The sequence below is a fragment of the Mobula birostris genome, chromosome 13 (genome assembly GCF_030028105.1).
Source record: "Mobula birostris isolate sMobBir1 chromosome 13, sMobBir1.hap1, whole genome shotgun sequence".
In the NCBI taxonomy this organism is placed as follows: domain Eukaryota; kingdom Metazoa; phylum Chordata; class Chondrichthyes; order Myliobatiformes; family Myliobatidae; genus Mobula; species Mobula birostris.
The window spans coordinates 21,315,955-21,335,111 of NC_092382.1; the positions used below are offsets into that span (position 1 = coordinate 21,315,955).

General features: G+C 45.5%; 2 protein-coding genes across 3 annotated transcripts in view; one reads left to right on the plus strand and one right to left on the minus strand.

The window, feature by feature from the left end:
• LOC140208517 (NACHT, LRR and PYD domains-containing protein 3-like) overlaps positions 1-19,157 on the minus strand; it is a 467,255-nt gene that overhangs the window by 123,315 nt on the left and 324,783 nt on the right. The window lies entirely within an intron of this gene.
• On the plus strand, positions 7,778-16,781 carry LOC140208533 (uncharacterized). The gene is made up of 2 exons (XM_072277277.1): positions 7,778-8,142; positions 12,765-16,781. Exon 2 carries the CDS (start codon positions 13,164-13,166, stop codon positions 14,382-14,384), a length of 1,221 nt encoding a protein of 406 aa, XP_072133378.1. The 5' UTR covers positions 7,778-8,142; positions 12,765-13,163; the 3' UTR covers positions 14,385-16,781.

Genomic DNA, 19,157 nt, shown 5'->3' on the forward strand with positions numbered 1-19,157 from the left:
TCCCATCGACCGGCAGCTCCGGGAAATTAGTAACAACAGTGATGTGGGCCGTAAAAATAGGAAATGAGGGGAAAGAGAGGGAGGGAGACAGGGACGCGAGTGTGAGGGAGAGACGTGAGAGAGTGGCTGAATGAGGTGATGAAACGAGAGCGGTGCACGCGTGGGGTTGGGAGAACAGGAGAGATATTGTGTTTGTGTGTGTGTGTATGTATGTGCGCGCCTGTCTGTCTGTGTGTGCGTGTGTGTGCGTGTGTGTGTGTGTGTGTGTGTGTGTGTGTGTGTGTGTGTGTGTGTGTGTGTGTGTGAAAAAGAGCGGACTATGGTTAGACCGGGAGGAATGTAGAAAAGATATTTAAGGATGTTGCTTGGACATTGGGGCTCTTTTATGGGGAGAGTTTGCCAGGATGGGTATTTATCTCTTGGATCTTCGAAGAGTGAGAGGCAACCAAATGGAAACGATTAAAGTTGCCATCGGTTCTGGGAAGCTGGACAATGAGAGTTCAGGTTCCCGCTGATATAGCTCCACTAGAGTGTCCCATCCTGTTGGTAAGTTCTACCCACAGTCACTGTGTGGCTGGAGGTGAGGGAGGGGAGGCAATTCACATGCATTTTCTTAGTTATGCTATCAGTACTGTGGGCTGCAGGCGCGGGTACAAATTCTGGAATCAGAGCTCATTTACTGCCAGCTCGTAAGATTTGCGAACAAAACATGCCCCGTTCGTGTGCCTTTACTTCCATTATGAGGAAACCTAAAAATAATCCCCTCAGACTCTGGTCATTACGTCACGCACCACCTCTCATTGCGAGCACAACAACTCAATGACGGTGTTTGTGAATTACGTCACACCGCTTCCATTATGGACCAGTTGTGCCATTTGCCACCATTAACGTCACCTACAATTGAATCTGAGGGTAGGGTCGGGGAGGATAATCGGTGCTGCATCGCCCTCGGTGTTGGGATCATTGCACAGTCACTGTACCGTCTCCTTTTGATTCGAGTCCTCCGGTCCCAGCAAACAAATTCGTGAGTCATTTCTGCGCCTTTCGAGATTAAACACGTCCTCCCTGAGGCGGGCGACCAGAAATGCGCACAGTTACTCCGCTGTGGTCTCGCCTGCATGGAAAAGTACAGCAGGGGAACAGGCCCTCCTGCTCACTGCGTTGTTCTGAACTAATCGAACGGACAATTTCATGACTAACTACAGCCATTCCTTCTGCCTACACAAGGTGCACATCCTTCCATGTTTACGCATTCATGTGGTATCTGATAACCTCCATGGAATCGGCCTCCACCATCACATTCGGCAATCCTTCCAGACACCCGCCACGATGAGAGTGAAAACAAAAAACGTAAAGAACATCTCCTTTAAACATTCTGAATCATGTTTAACATCACTGGCTTACATAAGTTGTTTTATTACAACAGGAGTGGTTGGAAATGATACAAAATTACACTAAATTTAAATAAGTAAACAAACAAACAAATGAACAAACAAATAAATAAATGCTGCGAAAAAGGACTGTAAGGTTCCCGACCAGAAATGTCGACTGGACTTTTATTTTTCATCGATGCTGCCGAGCCTGCTGAGTCCCTGCAGCAATTTGTGTGCGTTGCTTGGATTTCCAGCATCGGAAGATTTTCTGTTGTTTGTAATGAGATGCTGTTTCCCCCATTCACCTTAAATACATTCCCTCTGGTATCAGACATTTCTTCCTCAAGGAAAAAAGGAAGCGGCTATCCACTCTGTCTGCGACTCTCATATACCCATACTCCTCGGTGTGGCCTTCCTCAGCCTCTACTGTTCCCGAGCAAATATCCCTCGATTGCTCAATCTCTCCTTATCCAGGCAGCGTCATGTTTACCCTCTTCTACTCACTGTCCAAAGCATCGACATTTTCCCGGTAATATAATGCAATATGCCAGATGCGGTTCATCTAGAGATTTAGTAAACTGCAACCCAGCTACCTGACATTGGGGCTCACTGCCACGCTTATTAAAAGTAAACAGACCGTACGCCTTCTTTACCATCTCATTGTCCCATGCAGCCACTTTCCGGGAGCGATGAACTGGATCCTGGGATCCTTCTGCACATTAACACTGGACTTCAACACAATCCAATCTCACCCCATGACACGTATCCCAGAGTCCCGGTAAACCTCCACTGCATTCTCCCAGCACAAGACATCTTCTCGACTGAATGTTGACCAGAACGGGATGCAAAAAATTCAAGAAACTTAGCAGGTCAGGCAGCATCTATTGAAAGATACAGAATCAATGTCTCGGAAGAGATCCATCCCTTTCAACATTGGCACGGGTCCTTCAACACAGCCCTTCCATGCCGACCAGGTGAGCACCTAAACTAGTTCTGTCTGTCTGCGTCTGACCCATTCCCCCTGAAACTGGAATTAAATCGAATGCAGATCTCGGTCGCTTTGGCACATGGGCTGAAGGGTATTTTTCCTGCTGTAAATACCGCACCAGTAAGGACGTCTTGTCCACTGACTTAAAGAGAATTAAGTTCGAGAACCTTCCAGAGCCTGGGGGGCTACACTGCACATTATTGTGAGATGGAGTAGATGACATTACTGGGGACTTCAGCAATACATTTGTCCTCTCTCTAGCCACAAGCAAGATCCCAGAAAGCCAGGGATAAATGTTATTATATTATTTAGGAAGCCGGATGAATAATATTGGAATACAATGACCCACCTCACGTCAGGATATGTAAATTACTGGAGAGCATTCTTTGGGATGGGCTGTACTTATTGAACAAAACACACATAAACATACACCTTGTTTCTTCCAAACTGTTCTGACCTGTTCCCTGCTCTAGTCCCATCGGCCTGCACCCGGAAAAGAGTCTTTCATACTATCCACCCCTCCCCCCCCAATCCACGTAGCTGTCCAAGTGGCTACAGAATGTTGCAATTGAACCTACGTTCTCCACTTCCCCAGACAACTCATTCCACACTCACACCGACCTCTGAGTGAACTTCCCTCTCCTCTGACCCTTAAGTATTTCATCTTTTACCCGTAACCTATGATCTCCTCTAGAGTCATCCAACCTGAAGTGGTAAAGCCTCATTTGGGCAAGACCCAACCTATTGAATATTACCCTATAACGCAGATCCCAAAGTCCTGGGAACATCATTGAAATTTTCTCTGCAATCTTTCAAATTATTCACATATTTCCTGTAGATTGTTGATCAGAACGACAAACAATAGAAGTTTGTCCTCACTGACGTCACATTCAACTGCAATATAACGTCACAATTCTTGTACTCAGTAGTTTGATTTATGAAGGCCAAGGTGTCGAAAGCTTTTTTGTGACCCTATCTCGGGATTATGGGACTGTATTCCCAGATCTCTCTGTTCCCCCGCACGCCACAATTCACTACCGTTTACTGTGTAATTCCTACCCGGGTTGGAGTTCCCAAAGCACAACACCTTACACTTTCCTGCATTGAATCACATCTGCAAAGTTTTCAGCCCATTTTCCAGTGGCTCCACTCATGCTGGTCGGCACAACTTTGTGGGCCGAGTGGCCGGTTCCTGTGCTGCACAGTGCTATGGTCAATGTTGTACGTTTAGGACTGAGCACAATACTCTAAATGTATTCTAACCATAGTTTTGTAGACCTGCAACACCATGTCACGGAATTTGGTTTGGCTCTAGAGGTAGTACCGAGGAATAGATTATAGTGATGACGGGGTTAAGCCTATGTGTCTCCTGGGAGTAAACTGACTGTACTTCAGAAGAAGGAGAGGGTATCGGACTGAAATGAACCAAGTAATGAAAGAGAGATGGGTAAATCAGAGGCAGGGAAATCATTACCACTGGCGGGTGAGACTACACTTGGGGATCACAGACTCAAGATTCGGGAATTAGATTTAGGACGGAGATGAGGGGGAAGTACATTTCCCATAAGGTGGTGAACCTGTTGACTCCTCTGCAGTTGAAGCTACTTCAGTAAACACCCACTCAGTGGCCGGGTTGTCAGGTACAGGAGTGGAAGCCGGTGCCGCCTTTTGCCGCTGCAGCCCATCCACTACAAGGCTCGACGTGTTGTGTGTTCACGGATGCTCTTCCGCACGCCGCTGTGGCAACGTGTGGTTATTTGATTCACTGATGTGCGTGAAAATCCCAGAAGATTAGTCGCTTGGGAAATTCTCAAACCATTCCGTCTGTCAGCAATAATTATCCCATGTTCAACGTCAGTTCGATCACATTTCTTCCTTTGTCTGACGTTTGGACTCAACAGGGACTGAACCTCGTCATCATATCTGCACAATGCTTATGTGTTGAGACGCTGCCGCATGATTGGCTGATTCGCTATTTGCATCAACGCACAGGTATACAGGTGTACCAAATGCTGCGTGTAGTTCAGACACGGGCAGGTTTCCGCACAGCAGGGAATTTATGAGTGCAGGGTGAAAGGCAGATAGTGTCACTGTGGTCACCGGCAAGGCTTGCGACAGGTCTGGAGAAATGGCGGACTCTGTCACGGTGAGCGGTGACGACTCAACACAGGAGCGGGGGAAAGAGATAGATTCCTCCACAGAGACATAAACAACAGGTTGGACAAAGGAATACAAAACACCATCGGCGCACGACTAAGCGGCAACGCGAGGAAAATAATTCTCCCAAACACAAGGACCCCGCTGCAGCGCAGAACGAGAGTCTTTTTTTTAAATAATCGAGGAACGTGGGAAACCCGTTCAGATGTTCAAAAATGATTCAATGTTCGTTGAGAGGTGGAAGAAGAGCGAAGCAGAAATGTTGGTAAGAGAGTGTAGAGTCCTGACTCTCTCCAGACGAGGGGAACCAGAAAATGGTGCCCCATATAGTTTCCCTTCACTGCGAGTCTCCACAAAGCGGAACAAACAATTCAAGTTGGAAGATATCGACCTCTTGAGCGGGGGGGGGGGGGCTGAGATGCTGGAATTCCTTCGCTACCACTCCTACACTTACACTACTTCCCATATCCACCACCCGGCTCCACAACACCACCCCCACCCCCCTCATATCCGGCACCCCTACCTCCCCTACGCCGCAAACCGTCTCTGTGAACTCCTCTCTCCCGTTTACAGTTCGGAGCCTCCGTCACCCCTCTACCCGCTACACACTTTATTGTGTCTGTCGCATCCTCTCATCCCTACAAGCCCACCGCCGTCTCCGTCATCCCCATCCTCCCCTCCGCCCACGCTGTTTCCGACCACCCCTCACTCCCCTATACAGTTCCCGCTCTCCGTCATCCCCTCCCCTCCCGACACACGTCAGCGCGTCCGTCGCTCCCTCGGTCCCCTGAACCCTTCTCCGGTTTACTCGTCTCTGCGCTGAACCGAGACAACAGTGACGACTGTCTCGTGGCCGTGCACGCTCGTGCACTGTAGTTGTTTGCTCGATATTTTTCTCACTGCACATTTGGTGTTTGATGGTCTTTTTTTTCTTTGCTTTGCGGAGAGTTTGATATTGTGCAGGAATGCCTGAACGGTGGCCAGTTAGAAGATGAGGCGTTGTTCCTCCGAATTGTTTTGAGCTGTTTTATCAGAGGTCACAATGAAGACTAAATTATCTGAGTTGAAATGTTGTCCTTCACCCACTGATGTGCTTTGTAAACTTTTAACAGTGTAGAAAAGTCAAAGGATTTGTGTATGGGAATCTCAAACACAACAGCACGTTAGTCCCGCTGTATCTGTCAGTTCAACAGCGCTTGAATGTCGCCGATCCTTGAATGTGGAGATGGAGATGCTGGAGAAGACGGCGCCCCACTCGCTACAAGGAGAGCCCGGTCACGTGTCCATGTCCGTGATCTGATTGGATACATTGCCATGACGTTGATAGCAGTGTGATGTCATCCACTGGCTCTCATTTTGGAAGGGATTCAGTGGGACATCGCAGATACACCAACAGCTTCGCCCTGGGAAGCGGCCGTTCACCTGCTCCGTGTGTGCGAAGAGACTCATTCAGTTAACCCACCTTGTGATGCTCCGGTGAGTTCACAATAAATAGAGGCCACATTTCTGCCCGGAGTGAGCAAAGAGTTTTACTCAATCATCCCAGCAGCTGCAACACCAGTAATTTCACATCAGGGAGGAAGGTCAAATTAGCTCCGTGTTAAATGTTTAACCATCACGGTGACTGACGGCAGCTGCAGGTTCATGAGGGACTGTTACTGTCAGAATCTGCAGTTCTTGCGACTGCTCATCGCACCCAGGACTGAACCCTGGTCACTGAGCATTGGAGGAGTCTGTTCTACTGATGTTAGCCTTAAACTAGACTGATGTTCAATATTGTGGATCTGTGAAAGATAAATCAGTTCTATATCAAATCCCGTGTCTCACGTCCTTACTGTCTCTACCACACTCACAATGTACACTAGAGAGGCCACTCGGCCCATCTGGTCCCTGCCCATGTTTCTGTTCCATGTCAGTATATCAAAATCTATCCCTGCCATTATCCTCTCACTCTCTCTGTGATAACAGGTTGTAACTGGTCCCCACTCCGTGGGATAGCAGATTTCCCTTGAGTTTCATAGAATCATAGAAATCTACAGCACATTACAGGCCCTCAGGTCCACAGTGTTGTCCCGACCATGAAACTTACTTCAGAGCCTGCCTAGAATTTCACTACAGCATAACCCTCAATTTTCCTAAGCTCCATGTACTATCAAAGAGCCTTTTAAAAGACCCTATTGTATCCGCCTCTACCACTGTCGCTGGCTGTGCATTCCACACACTCACCACTATTTATTTAAAAAATTTTAAAAATTACCTACTTCCAAGTGCCTTAAACCTATGCCCCCTCATGTTAGCCGTTTCAGCCCTGGGAAAAGCTTCTGACTACCTACACGACGAATGCCTATCATTATCTTATACACCTGCATGATTTTCCCCAGGCTGAATAAGACGATGAGCTCAATGTTGTTTTGACGTTCCCCGGGGCTCTGGATAAAGTTGGTTAAACTCCTTCTTCCCTGTTCTTTTCAACGTTTGGGGTCATTTTCACTAATTTCAAAGGACTATGCTTCAGACAGCTGGGTTGTTGCAATGCACCTCTAAAGTCCGACAGCAAACTAGCGAGTGAACCTTCGATGGAGCAGAGTCAGAAACCAAAGAGTTGTCAGTCTGAGTCAGGGCGTTGGGGCTCCAGAGAACTACGGGGTCTAGAGTTTACGAGGAGGAAGAGGAATGAGACCAGCACGATGTGGCAACAAATGAAAGATCAGAAACATTTGGAAACTGGTTGATCGAAAAAAAGGTGGTTAATTTCTGCAAATTACTGGTGGAAATCAACAGATCAGGTAACAAATGTAGAAAGAAAGAAAGAAATAGGCAATATTTAGGACGAGCTCCTTCAGCGTGCCTAGACTGTGTACTCCTCTGCTTAGTTGCTGCCTGAACTGCAGAGTTCCTCCAGCATTGTGTGTGTGTGTCTCTGTATTTCCAGCAACTGCAGAATCTCTTGTGTTTTATATCTACATTTGTAAGAGTATTGTACTGCGGCATTAGATACACGTTGATATTGAGTACTTTTTTTAATGGGAGCCGCTTTCTGCTTTAAACCAGCTGCTGAATTTTCCATACACACAAAAAAGACTTGAGTTATGGACATGGAACCGGCGCTTGCTGAAACTGTTAATGGCACTGTGATTACCCATAAAACCCTGCGTTACAAATTTCGCCGGCGCTGAAGCCCCGACCGAATGCGCAGGCGTCAAGGTTGTGACCTTCCCGAATGTGACGCATGCGCACTGTATACAAAAGGCCCAGGATTTCGACCGCAGGTAGGGACTGATCTCCAGCCGATTCTCTCCGGGCGGGCGGGAATTTCGGGAAAATTGCTGTGACTCCAGACACCGTGACCCGCAATCCCGGGACAGCCCTGTTCTCTTCCCTCTCTCTCAGCCCCACCATCCGTACACGGGCCCCGGGGAGCTTCCGGCTGATGAGGGAATGGGAACCGATGGGTCTCTCAGACAGAGCTGAGCTCCAGCTGTCTAAATGCAAGGATCGGGAACTCGGAGAAAGGGAACAAAATCTTTTACATCAGCTGTTGTGAAAATCACCTTTGTTCTGCCTCCAGTCACAAACCAGAGAAAATCTGCAGAGAGGTCACAGTTTTAAGGTGCTTGGAAGCAGGTACGAAGGAGATGTCGGGGTGTTGTGTTCTTTATACGTACCGTGGGTTACTAATCACAAACCATATTCTGCAGAACTGAACTTGTATTTAACAGCAGCAAAAACAAGTTTTACACTGCCATGCTTCTCGATCATTCTTCATTTCTGCTCATGCTCAGAACTCTGTCCAGTCACGTCCTGACACGTGACATCACCACAAGGGGTGAGTTTTTTACACAGAGTGGTGAGTGCGTGGAATGGGCTGCCGGCCACAGTGATGAAGCCGGATACAATAGGGTCTTTTAAGAGGCTCATGGATAGGTACATGGTGCGTAGAAAATTAGAGGGCTATGGGGAACTCTAGGTAATTTTTAAAGTAAGTAATGTCTGGCACAGCATTGTGGGCTGAAGGGCCTGTATTGTGCTGTATTGTATTTGTTGTATGAATGGGGAAGTCACTTACCCATGACCTCTGGTTGTCGTCCTGCCCAACATCAGTGGAAAAAGCTGCTTGCATTTACCCTATCTATACCCTCATACCTTTTCAAACTTCCAACAAATCATCAAAGCAATGTATAATATCCTTGTTTATGCTTAGAGCCTTTTTTAGATGTATAAGATGATGAGGGACATTGATCGTGTGGATAGCCAGAGGTTTTTCCCCAGGGCTGAAATGACTAACACGAGGGGCATAGTTATAAGGTGCTTGGAAATAGGTACCGAGGGGATGTCAGTGGTAAGTTTTTTTACACAGAGATTGATGGGTGTGTGGAATGCACTGCCAGCAGTGGTGGTGGAGGCAGATACAAGAGGGTCTTTTAACAGCCTCTTAGGTAGGTACATGGAGCTTAGAAAAATAGAGGTCTATGTGCTAGGGAAATTCCAGGCAGTTTCTAGAGTAAGTTTCATGGTTGGCACAACATTGTGGGCTGAATGGCCTGGAATATGCTGTAGATTTCTATGTTCTATGTTGAACAGCAAGATTACTTTGGCTACCCTACAATCCTCTGATAACTCTCCCATTACTAAGGATGATTTAATTATCTCTGCTAGGGCCCCAACTATTTCTGCACTTGCCTCCCGTAGAGTCCGAGGGAGCACCTTGTCATGCCCCAAGATTTATCCACCCTAATCTGCCTCAGGATAGCAAACATCTCCTCTTCTTTAATCTGTATAGGGTCCACAACTTTAATGCTGCTTTTCCACACTCTCATTGACACTCTGTCCATCTCCTGAGTAAATGAGATAAAAAAAAATTAAGATCTCACCCATCTGCTTTCGTTCCACACGTGGATTGCCATTCCAGTCTTCCAGAGGACCAACTTTATGCCTTGCAATCCGTTTGTTGTTAATCTATTTCTAGAATCCCCGACAATTATCCTTTATCTTTTTTACGAGGGCAATCTCATGCTTTCTTTTAGCCATCCTGATTTATTTCTTATGTTTTCTCTTGAATTTCTTATACTCCATAAGAACCTACCTGCCTATCTTTGTTATCCAACTCCATTTTGTGCTTCACCAGGTTCTCAATATCTCTTGAAAACCAAGAGATACAGTTTCTATCTTTATCTTTTATTCTGACAAGCACATACCCACTTTGTGCTTACAAAATTTTGCTTTGAAGGCCTCAATTTACCAAGCACACCTTTGCCACAAAGCAGCCTGTCCCAGGCCACAGTTGCCAGATCCTAGTGTCATAATTCCGGGTGTTGATCCATGCTCTGAACACATCTGCCTTTCCTACGCTACTCCCTGTATTGAAATATACAGGATTGAGCACATCCACTGCACCATGCTCAACTTTTTCATTCCTGTCTTTGTCTGAGGTCTGAACAACAACTGTCTCCACAACGTCTCCACTATCTGTTCTGTTATTCAGGCTCCCATTCCCCCTGCAACTTTAGTTTTACCCTTCCCCCACCCCCACCTCCCACCATGCAGCTCTATCAGCCCTTTGTGCTTCATCTCCCAGATCAATAAAAAGGAGGTGCATACCAGGTACAGGCAGATAGGAACAAATGGGGTACGTATGAAGTACAGGAAATTCAAGTGAACACTTATGAAAGACAAAGAAGGCATGAGGTTGCCCCAGCAGACATGGTGAAGGAGAATCCTCATGGATTTTGCAGATATGTTAAGAGCAAAAAGGATTGCAAGGGGGGAAAAAAAAAATAATCCCATGCAAGATCAGAACAGTAGTTCTGATCTGAGACAAAATAGATGTGGGAGATTTTTTTTTGCATCCGTATTTACACAGGAGATGGACACAGAGTCTATAGAAGTGAGGCAAAGCAGCATCAACTTCCTGGACCCTGTACAGATTACAGAGGTGGAGGTGTTTGCTGTCTTAAGGCAAATTAGCGTGGATAAATCCCCAGGGCCTGACAAGTTGTTCCCTGGGACTCTGCGGCAGACAAGTGCAGAAATTGTCGGGGCACGAGGACAGATATTTAAATGATCTTTAGAGACAGGTGAGGTACTGGAGGATTGGAGGACAGCCAATGTTGTTCCGCTGTTCGAGAAAGGCTCTAAAAATAAACTAAGAGATTGTACATTGGTGAGCTTGACATCAGTAGTGGGAAAGTTATTGGAACGCATGTGCAGGAACTGGAGATATGCTGTAAGTATTTGGATAGGTGTGGACTGATTAAGGATAGACATCAGGGCTTTGAGCATGGTAGGTCATGTCTAACCAATCTTGTAGAGTCTCTCGAGGAAGTTATCAGGCAAGGCAGTGGATGTTATCCACATGGACTTTAACAAGGCACTGGACAAAGTCTCATATGGGAGGTTGGTCAAGAAGGTTCAGTCACTCAGCATTCAAGATGAGACAGTGAATTGGATGAGACACTGTCTTTGGGAGAAGCCAGTGTGTGGTAGCAGATGGTTGCCTCTCTGACCGGAGGCCTGTGACTAGTGGTGTGCCACAGGGATCAGTGCTGGATCTGTTATTGTTTGTCATGTATATCAGTAATCTGGATGATCAGCAAATTTGCGGATGACACCAAGATTGGTGGTGCAGTGAACAGTGAGGAAGACTATCATGGCTGCTGTGCAATCTGGACCAACTGGGAAAATGGTTTGAGAAATGGAAAATGGAATTTAATGCAGACAAGTGTGAGGTGTTGCACTTTGGTATGACGTACCAAGGGAGGTCTTTCACAGTGACTGGTTGGGCACTGAGGAGTGTTGTAGAAGAAAGGGATCTGGGAATACAAGTCTTTAATTCACTGATGTTGGGGGAGTCCAGAACCAGAGGCCACAATTTGAGAATAAGGGGTAGGTCATTTAGCATGGAGTTGAGGAAAAACTTTTTCAGCCAGAGAGTTGTGGATCTGTGGAATGCAGTGGAGGCCAATTCTCTGAATGCTTTCAAGAAAGAAAGAGATCTCTTAATGATAGCAGAGTCAAGGGATATGGGGAGAAGGCAGGAACGGGGTACTGATTGTGGATGATCCGCCATGATCACAGTGAATGGCAGTACCGGCTTGAAGGGCCAAATGGCCTACTCCTGCACCTATTGTCTATTGAAAATGGTGTCATGGATGTGACGGAAAGAAAGACTTTGGCCCATTGGCCTTCACGAACCAAAGTACTGACAACAATAGATAGACGTTATGTTGACTTGTGGAAGACATTGGTGAGGCCTAATTTGGAGTATTGTGTACAGTTTTGGTCACCTACCTACATGAAGGTTGTAAAAGAGGTTGAAAGAGTTCAGAGAAAATTCACAAGGATGTTGCCAGGTCTGGAGGACTTGGGTTATTAGGAAAGATTGAACAGGTAAGGACTTTATTCCTTGGAACATAAAAGATTGAGGGGAGATTTGATGGAGGTATACCACTATTATGAGGGGTATAGATAGGGTAAATGCAAGCTGGCTTTTACCACTGAGATGGGGTGGGACAACAACCAGAGACCATGGGTTATGGGTAAAAGGTGAAACGTTAAGGGGAACATGAGGGGAAACTTCTTCACACAGACGGTCATCCGGGTGTGGAATGAGCAGCCAGCACAAGTGGTGCATGCGAGCTCAATTTCAACATTTAAGAGGTTTGTATAGGTACCTGGATGGTAGGGGTATGGGAGTGGGTGGTTTAAATAGTTCAGCACAAACCAGATGGTCCAAAGGGCCTGTTTCTGTGTTGTAATTTTCTGTGACTGTGACAAGAACCTGAAATAGTACAAAAATTCATTCAAAGTCCTTTTAACAGCTGTGCAGACCAACCATTCATCTCAGCAGGAATTTTGTATATGGTGTTAAAACTGTGGCACTTTTAAGTTAATAATACATAAAAGAAAATCCCAGATGCATGACAAGAAAGACAACTTGCCTGATACTCTTTCAGTTACTGTGGGGCCAGGCATCCATGCTGCTCACCAATGGAGAGAGTCAAACTGAGCCAAGGAACAAATTGGAGACGGCAGAAATGCCCCATTCTTATAGAGACAGGAAGAGCATCAAGGAATTGATGGCCATTCCAGATACCAGCACTGTGCCCAGTTAGAAGATGATTTCTCTCTCCAACTTGGGTTGAACCTCACTGTAACAGTGTGATACCAGATCAAACCTTGAAAACTCAAGTAATCTCATCTGAAATGTTGCCCTAACCCAGTGATGGATTTTGTAAATCTTTTTACAGGTTAAAAACGAGATGGAATTTAGCTCCTAGGATCTCAAACACAGTTTTGCTGTCTCTGTCCAGATGTTTGAGAAGTGGAGCAAGGGATTCAATCGACCATCCTTCCTGCTCAGACTCTGGGGAGGGATTCACTTGGTCATCTGACTGACTGGCTCGCCCATCATTTTACACAGGGGAAAGGCCGTTCACCTGCTCAGACAGTGGGAGTGGATTCACTCGGTTATCTCAATTGAAGGTACATCAACAAGTTCACACCAGACAAGTTCATTCATCTGATCTGTGTGTGAGAAGGGATTCAGTCGGTCATCCCACCTGTGGACACACCAGGCAATTCACACTGGGCAGAGGCTGGTCATCTGCTGAATTTGTGGGGAAGGATTCACTTGGTCATCTGACCTAATGGCTCACCAGCGGGTTCACACTGGGGAGAAGCCGTTCACCTGCTCAGTCTGTGGGAAGAGTTACACTAATTCATCCACCCTACAGAGACATCAGCGAGTTCACACTGGGGAGAAGCCATTCACCTGCTCAGTCTGTGGGAAGAGGTTCACTCAGTCATCCAACCTACAGAGTCATCAGCGAGTTCACACTGGGGAGAAGCCGTTCACCTGCTCAGAATGTGGGAAGGGATTTACTCAGTCATCCAACCTACAGAGTCATCAGCGAGTTCACACTGGGGAGAAGCCGTTTACCTGCTCAGAATGTGGGAAGGGATTCACTAAGTTATGCAGCCTACAGATTCATCAGCGAGTTCACACTGGGGAGAAGCCGTTCACCTGCTCAGTCTGTGGGAAGGGATTCACTAATTCATCTACCCTACAGAGTCATGAGCGAGTTCACACTGGGGAGAAGCCATTCACCTGCTCAGAATGTGGGAAGAGATTCACTCAGTCATCCCACCTACAGAGACACCAGCGAGTTCACACTGGAGAGAAGCCATTCACCTGCTTAGAATGTGGGAAAGGATTCACTCAGTCATCCAGACTGCTGGTACACCAGTCAGTTCACAGTGGGGAGTGGCCGTTCACCTGCTCAGACTGTGGGAAGGGATTCACTTGCTCGTCTAAGCTAATGGCTCACCAGCGAGTTCACACTGGAGAGATGCTGTTCACCTGCTCAGTCTCTGAGAAGAGATTCACTGAGTCATCCAACCTAGTGGCACATCAGCGAGTTCACACTGGGGAGAAGCCGTTCGCCTGCTCAGTCTGTGGGAAGAGATTCACTCAGTCGTCCCCCCTGCAGAGCCATGAGCGAGTTCACACTGGGGAGAGGCCGTTCACCTGCTCAATCTGTGGGAAGAGATTCACTCACCCATCCACCCTACAGAATCATCAGCGAGTTCACACTGGGGAGAAACCATTCACCTGCTCAGTCTGTGGGAAGAGATTCACCCAATCATCCACCCTACAGAATCATCAGCGAGTTCACACTGGGGAGAAGCCGTTCACCTGCTCAGTTTGCGGGAAGAGATTCACTCGGTCATCCCACCTACAGAGTCATCAGCGAGTTCACACCGGGGAGAAGCCGTTCACCAGCTCGCAATGTGGGAAAGGATTCACTCAGTCATCCCACCTACTGGCACACCAGTCAGTTCACAATGGGGAGTGGCCATTGTTATGAATCCCCAGATTTCGTTTGCTGTGGACTGTCATTTTGAGAGAGAGAGGGAAATTAAGAATGGAAATCAGTCTTACTTGCATCTTGCTTACATCGCTCACAGCTTGTTTAGTTTTAACCAAGGACACAGATACTCAGTGAGACGGAGATGAAGGAGGGAAAATGGAAGGTTCAAAACAAGGGAACTAGTGGCCAAGGGTCACTGTTTCGAACTTTCCTCTGCCCACAAAGGTGGGTTAATTATCAATTCAGCGAACATTCGATGTGTGGTTGTCACCTCATTTTATCCATAGGAGTGGATCGGATTTGGGGTCTCCTGTGAAGACCACTTATGTGTTAACCCTTGCCTGGGTGTGGTGTGGAAATTCACTTGAAGATGATATCCCTTGTGACAAGTCACTTTTGGTGATAATTTGTATGTGGATTTGGAATGACGACGGATAAAACCTACAGCGACTGTTCTCTCGTTTTACCACCATGGATGCTGTGGAATTCAACGTTATTACCTTCTCTCGACATTTACCCTGGATTACAAATATCTCTTTCTCCTCAACTATTCTGTGGTTGAACTGAACTTTCATAGTTTACCATCTCAAGACTCCAAGCCTTGTTTCCCCTGAGCTCAATAGTTTGGGAGTTATATTTACCCACATATATACACATAACACTGTTAATTTTTGTTTATCTTGCTTAAGTTACTATATTGTTAGTAGGTACTAATAAAGATAGTGGATTTAACATCAAAAACAGACTCTAGGTGTAGTCTATTGCTGCTGACTCATTTCTAAAGCGTTACGGGGACAAAATTGGGGCCTGCATCCGATATAAGAAAAGATTTGGAGGTGTATTGATTAATTATCGGTTTCATTGGAGAAATCCCTTTTGATTTATTTGTGTGTGGAAAATCAGCAGCAATGGATGTCGATAGATGTCTGGAAGCGCCAACCTCTGAGGCACTGAAGGACACCAGAAGGATTGAGTTGTTGAGTATTACTAAAAGGTTAAAACTTGTGAAGGTGAAATTGACAATGAGGAGGTCACAGATGCAGAGGATAATAGCTGAGTATTATGTATCTGAGGGTGTGTTTAAAGTGGAGGAGTTGGAGGTGTTTCCTGAAAGTAAACCTAGTGAGCTAGAGCTCCCGCACAAGTTAGAAAAAATAAAGATGGAGGCTGTGGACAGGCAGATGCTGATTGAGGCTAGAGAGGCAGATAAACAGAGGAAGCAGAAAGGTAGAGGATGTTCAAACTGAAAAAGATAGAGCAATTGCAGCAAAGGGGTCTAGCGTTAGACTCTGGTGATAAGTTTGAGGCCAGTCAGGAAGTTAAATTGGTACCCCCATTTGACGAGGCAGAGGTTGATAAATACTTCCAGCATTTTGAGAAGGTTGCTCAGGGTTTAAAATGGCCAAAAGAGGGTTGGCCTATTCTCTTACAAAGTGTAACTAAGGGGAAGGCTCAGCAAGCCTATTCTGCTTTGACAGTTGATGAAGCAGCTGATTATGACATAGTGAAACAGGCTGTGCTCAAGGCTTACGAGTTGGTCCCAGAAGCATACAGGCAAAAGTTTAGAAATTGGAGGAAACCTGTGAACCAGACTTATATGGAATTTGCTTATGAGAAGTTTGTGTGTTTTGACCGCTGGTGCACATATAAAAATGTAAATGATGATTTTAACAGCTTGAAAGAGTTGGTTTTAATTGAAGAATTCAAAAGGTGCGTCCCTGGTGACATAAAGATATATTTAGATGAAAAGGATGCTGCTGCTTTGCAGGAGTCTACTAGATTAACAGATGAGTTTGCTTTAACCCACAAGGTTATGTTTACCCCGAGTAAGAGTTTCCAAAAGAGTAGCAGGGATAACCAGGGTAAACCAGAAATTAAAGCTGGGACTAGTGACAAGAGTAAGGATGAAGGGAAGCAGTTGAAGGAGAAATATTCTGGACTTACTTGTTACTATTGTAAGAAAGCTCATCATATGATGTCTAATAGTTCCATCCTGAAGAAGAAAAAGGAAAAGGAGGCAGTCCCAAATACCTCTGATTTGTATGTTGAAGCACCTATAAACCCACATGGTTCTGAACATTCTGCTGAGGCTCAGTTAAGGACTGAGAGGTCTGACTGAGTTAAAAAGGGATTTGATCATTTTATGTCAGATCGGTTTGTATTAGTAATGGAAGGGTCAACCCCGGTACCAGTGAAAATTCTTCGAGATACTGGGGCTTCTCAATCACTTATATTAGACAGCATTCTAAAGTTTGGTAATGAGACTGACACTGGTGAGGTAAATCTTATTAAAGGCATTGGGGGCAGCATTGTTTCTGTTCCATTGCACAAGGTAACTTTACAGTCAGGGTTTGTTTCGGGACCTGTTAGGATCGGATTATGCTCCAGTTTACCGGTGGAAGATGTTACTTTGCTGTTAGGGAATGACCTGGCAGATGGTAATGTTGTTCCTGCAGTGCAGTTGACAACTAAGCCAACCACTGACAACCCACAGATGGATTTTAATATTTATCGCAGTAACTCGAAGTATGGCTAAAAAGTCTGCCAATGCAGACAGTTCTGTGCAGCATGATTCTGATACCCATGATAGCCAAAATCAGGTTGACCAGGATTCAGGTTATGATGACTTGTAAGGGACCTTTCAGCCTTCATTGTTTCAACAGGATTCAAGTAGTAAGTCTGATGAGGAAGATTTATCCCTGTCTAGGAAGGAGTTTATAGCAGAACAGAACCGAGACCCTGAGATTGAAGCTTTATAAGAAACAGCTCTCTCAGACGATGAGATTAAGAAAGTGGCAGTAGGGTATTATCTCAAGGATGGAGTGTTAATGAGGAAGTGGAGGCCACCTGCTATACCTGCGAGTGAGGAATGGGCAATTGTTCACCAAGTTGTAGTTCCTAAATTTTATTGGACTGAAATTTTAACTTTGGCCCACAGTATGCCCTTAGGTGGCCATTTTGGAGAGAATAAAACTGTAAACAGGATTATGAGAGAATTTTTCTGGCCTAATTTGAGGAAAGATGTTGTGACCTTTTGCAGATCCTGTCACACTTGTCAAGTTGTGGGTAAACCTAATCAGGTCACCCCAGTGACCCCACTCCAGCCTATACCTGCATTTGGTGAACCCTTTTCCAAATTTATAGTGGATTGTGTTGGCCCATTGCCAAAGACTAAAGCTGTCCATCAGTATTTACTAACTATTATGTGTACTGCATCCAGATTCCCAGAGGCAATACCTCTCAGAAATATTAAAGCTAAAACTGGCGAAGGCTCTAACAAGTTTTTTACTTTATTTGGTTTGCATGAAGAAATCCAGTCTGATCAAGGAAGTAATTTTACATCTGGATTATTCCAGCAGGTAGTTTATGAACTGGGAGCTAAACAAATTACATCGTCTGCGTACCATCCGGAATCACAAGGGGCTTTAGAAAGATTTAATTCTACCCTCAAAACAATAATTAAGACGTACTGTGTTGAAAATGGAAAAGACTGGGATGAAGGAATACATTTGCTTTTGTTCACGGTAAAGGCTGATTTATAATTGTGCGTTCGGGATACGCTGTATCCTACACCGTAGGCCCAATTTAATTTTTGCGTAGCCCTACGCCGTAGCGAGCATGCGTAGTTGTGTCTGCATCGCTCTGCACTTCACCACCAAAACGCAAGTTGGCAGTGGGGTTTCTCTGACACTGTTGAGCTTCTTCGTGAGAGACATGGACGAGGAAATGCATTTCAAATATTTTCCCATGTCGGCAGGTAGATTTGACGATTTGGTTCATTGTCTCCAACCATTTATTTCGCATCAGTGTACAGACATGGCGGAGAAAAGCAACCGGAAATGCGATGCTACCAAGCGAACCAATCACAGTTGTTGCGGTCTGCATCGCCGCGACGCGTGAGTTACTATTTAGAGGAGGTGCACGTCACCCAACGGCGTAGGGTACAGCGAGGGTACGGCGTAGGGTACATGGTGCCTACAACGTGGGTATGGCGTAGGGTACGTGATGCCTATGGCGTACACTTGACGCATAAGTATAAATCAGGCTTAAGAGAGTTGGTACAGGAGTCACTGGGCTTTAGTCCATTTGAACTTGTATTTGGTCATAGAGTGAGGGGACCTTTGACCTTGTTAAAGGAACAGTGGATTGATGGGGATGTACATGTTAACTTGTTAGACTATGTTTTGAAGTTCAAAAATAAACTATACCAAGCTTGTCATCTGGCGAGACAAAACTTGAAGATTTCTCAAAACAAAATGAAGTGTTGGTTTGATAAGCGGACCAAAACAAAAGAAAATACAAGGTGAGGGATAATGTGCTTGCCTTATCTCCAATGTTGACAAATCCACTTCAGGCGAAATTCAATGGACTGTATGAAATAGTCTCTCAAATTAATGATGTGAATTATGTTATTAAAACACACGACCGATGTAAACTAACACAGGTAGTACACATCAATATGATAATGCCTTATTCTGACAAGCAGGCACCATCGGTGAGTGTTGTCAAACATATCAATCTGGCAATCCTGAGAATGAAACAGTTGACTCGTCTGAGAGTTTACACAAGCCAAACATGGTCCCAGTTAGACTAACGAACTCGGTTGTTCTCGAAAACATTGACAACAAGTTGGCTCATCTGCAGTCAAAGCAACAACAACAGCTGAAGGAATTAATTCTGAATTTTAAAGATTTATTTCCCAATGTTCCCAAGCAAACCACGGTCGCAGAACATGACGTAGATATTGGTCAAGCCAAACCGATTAAACAA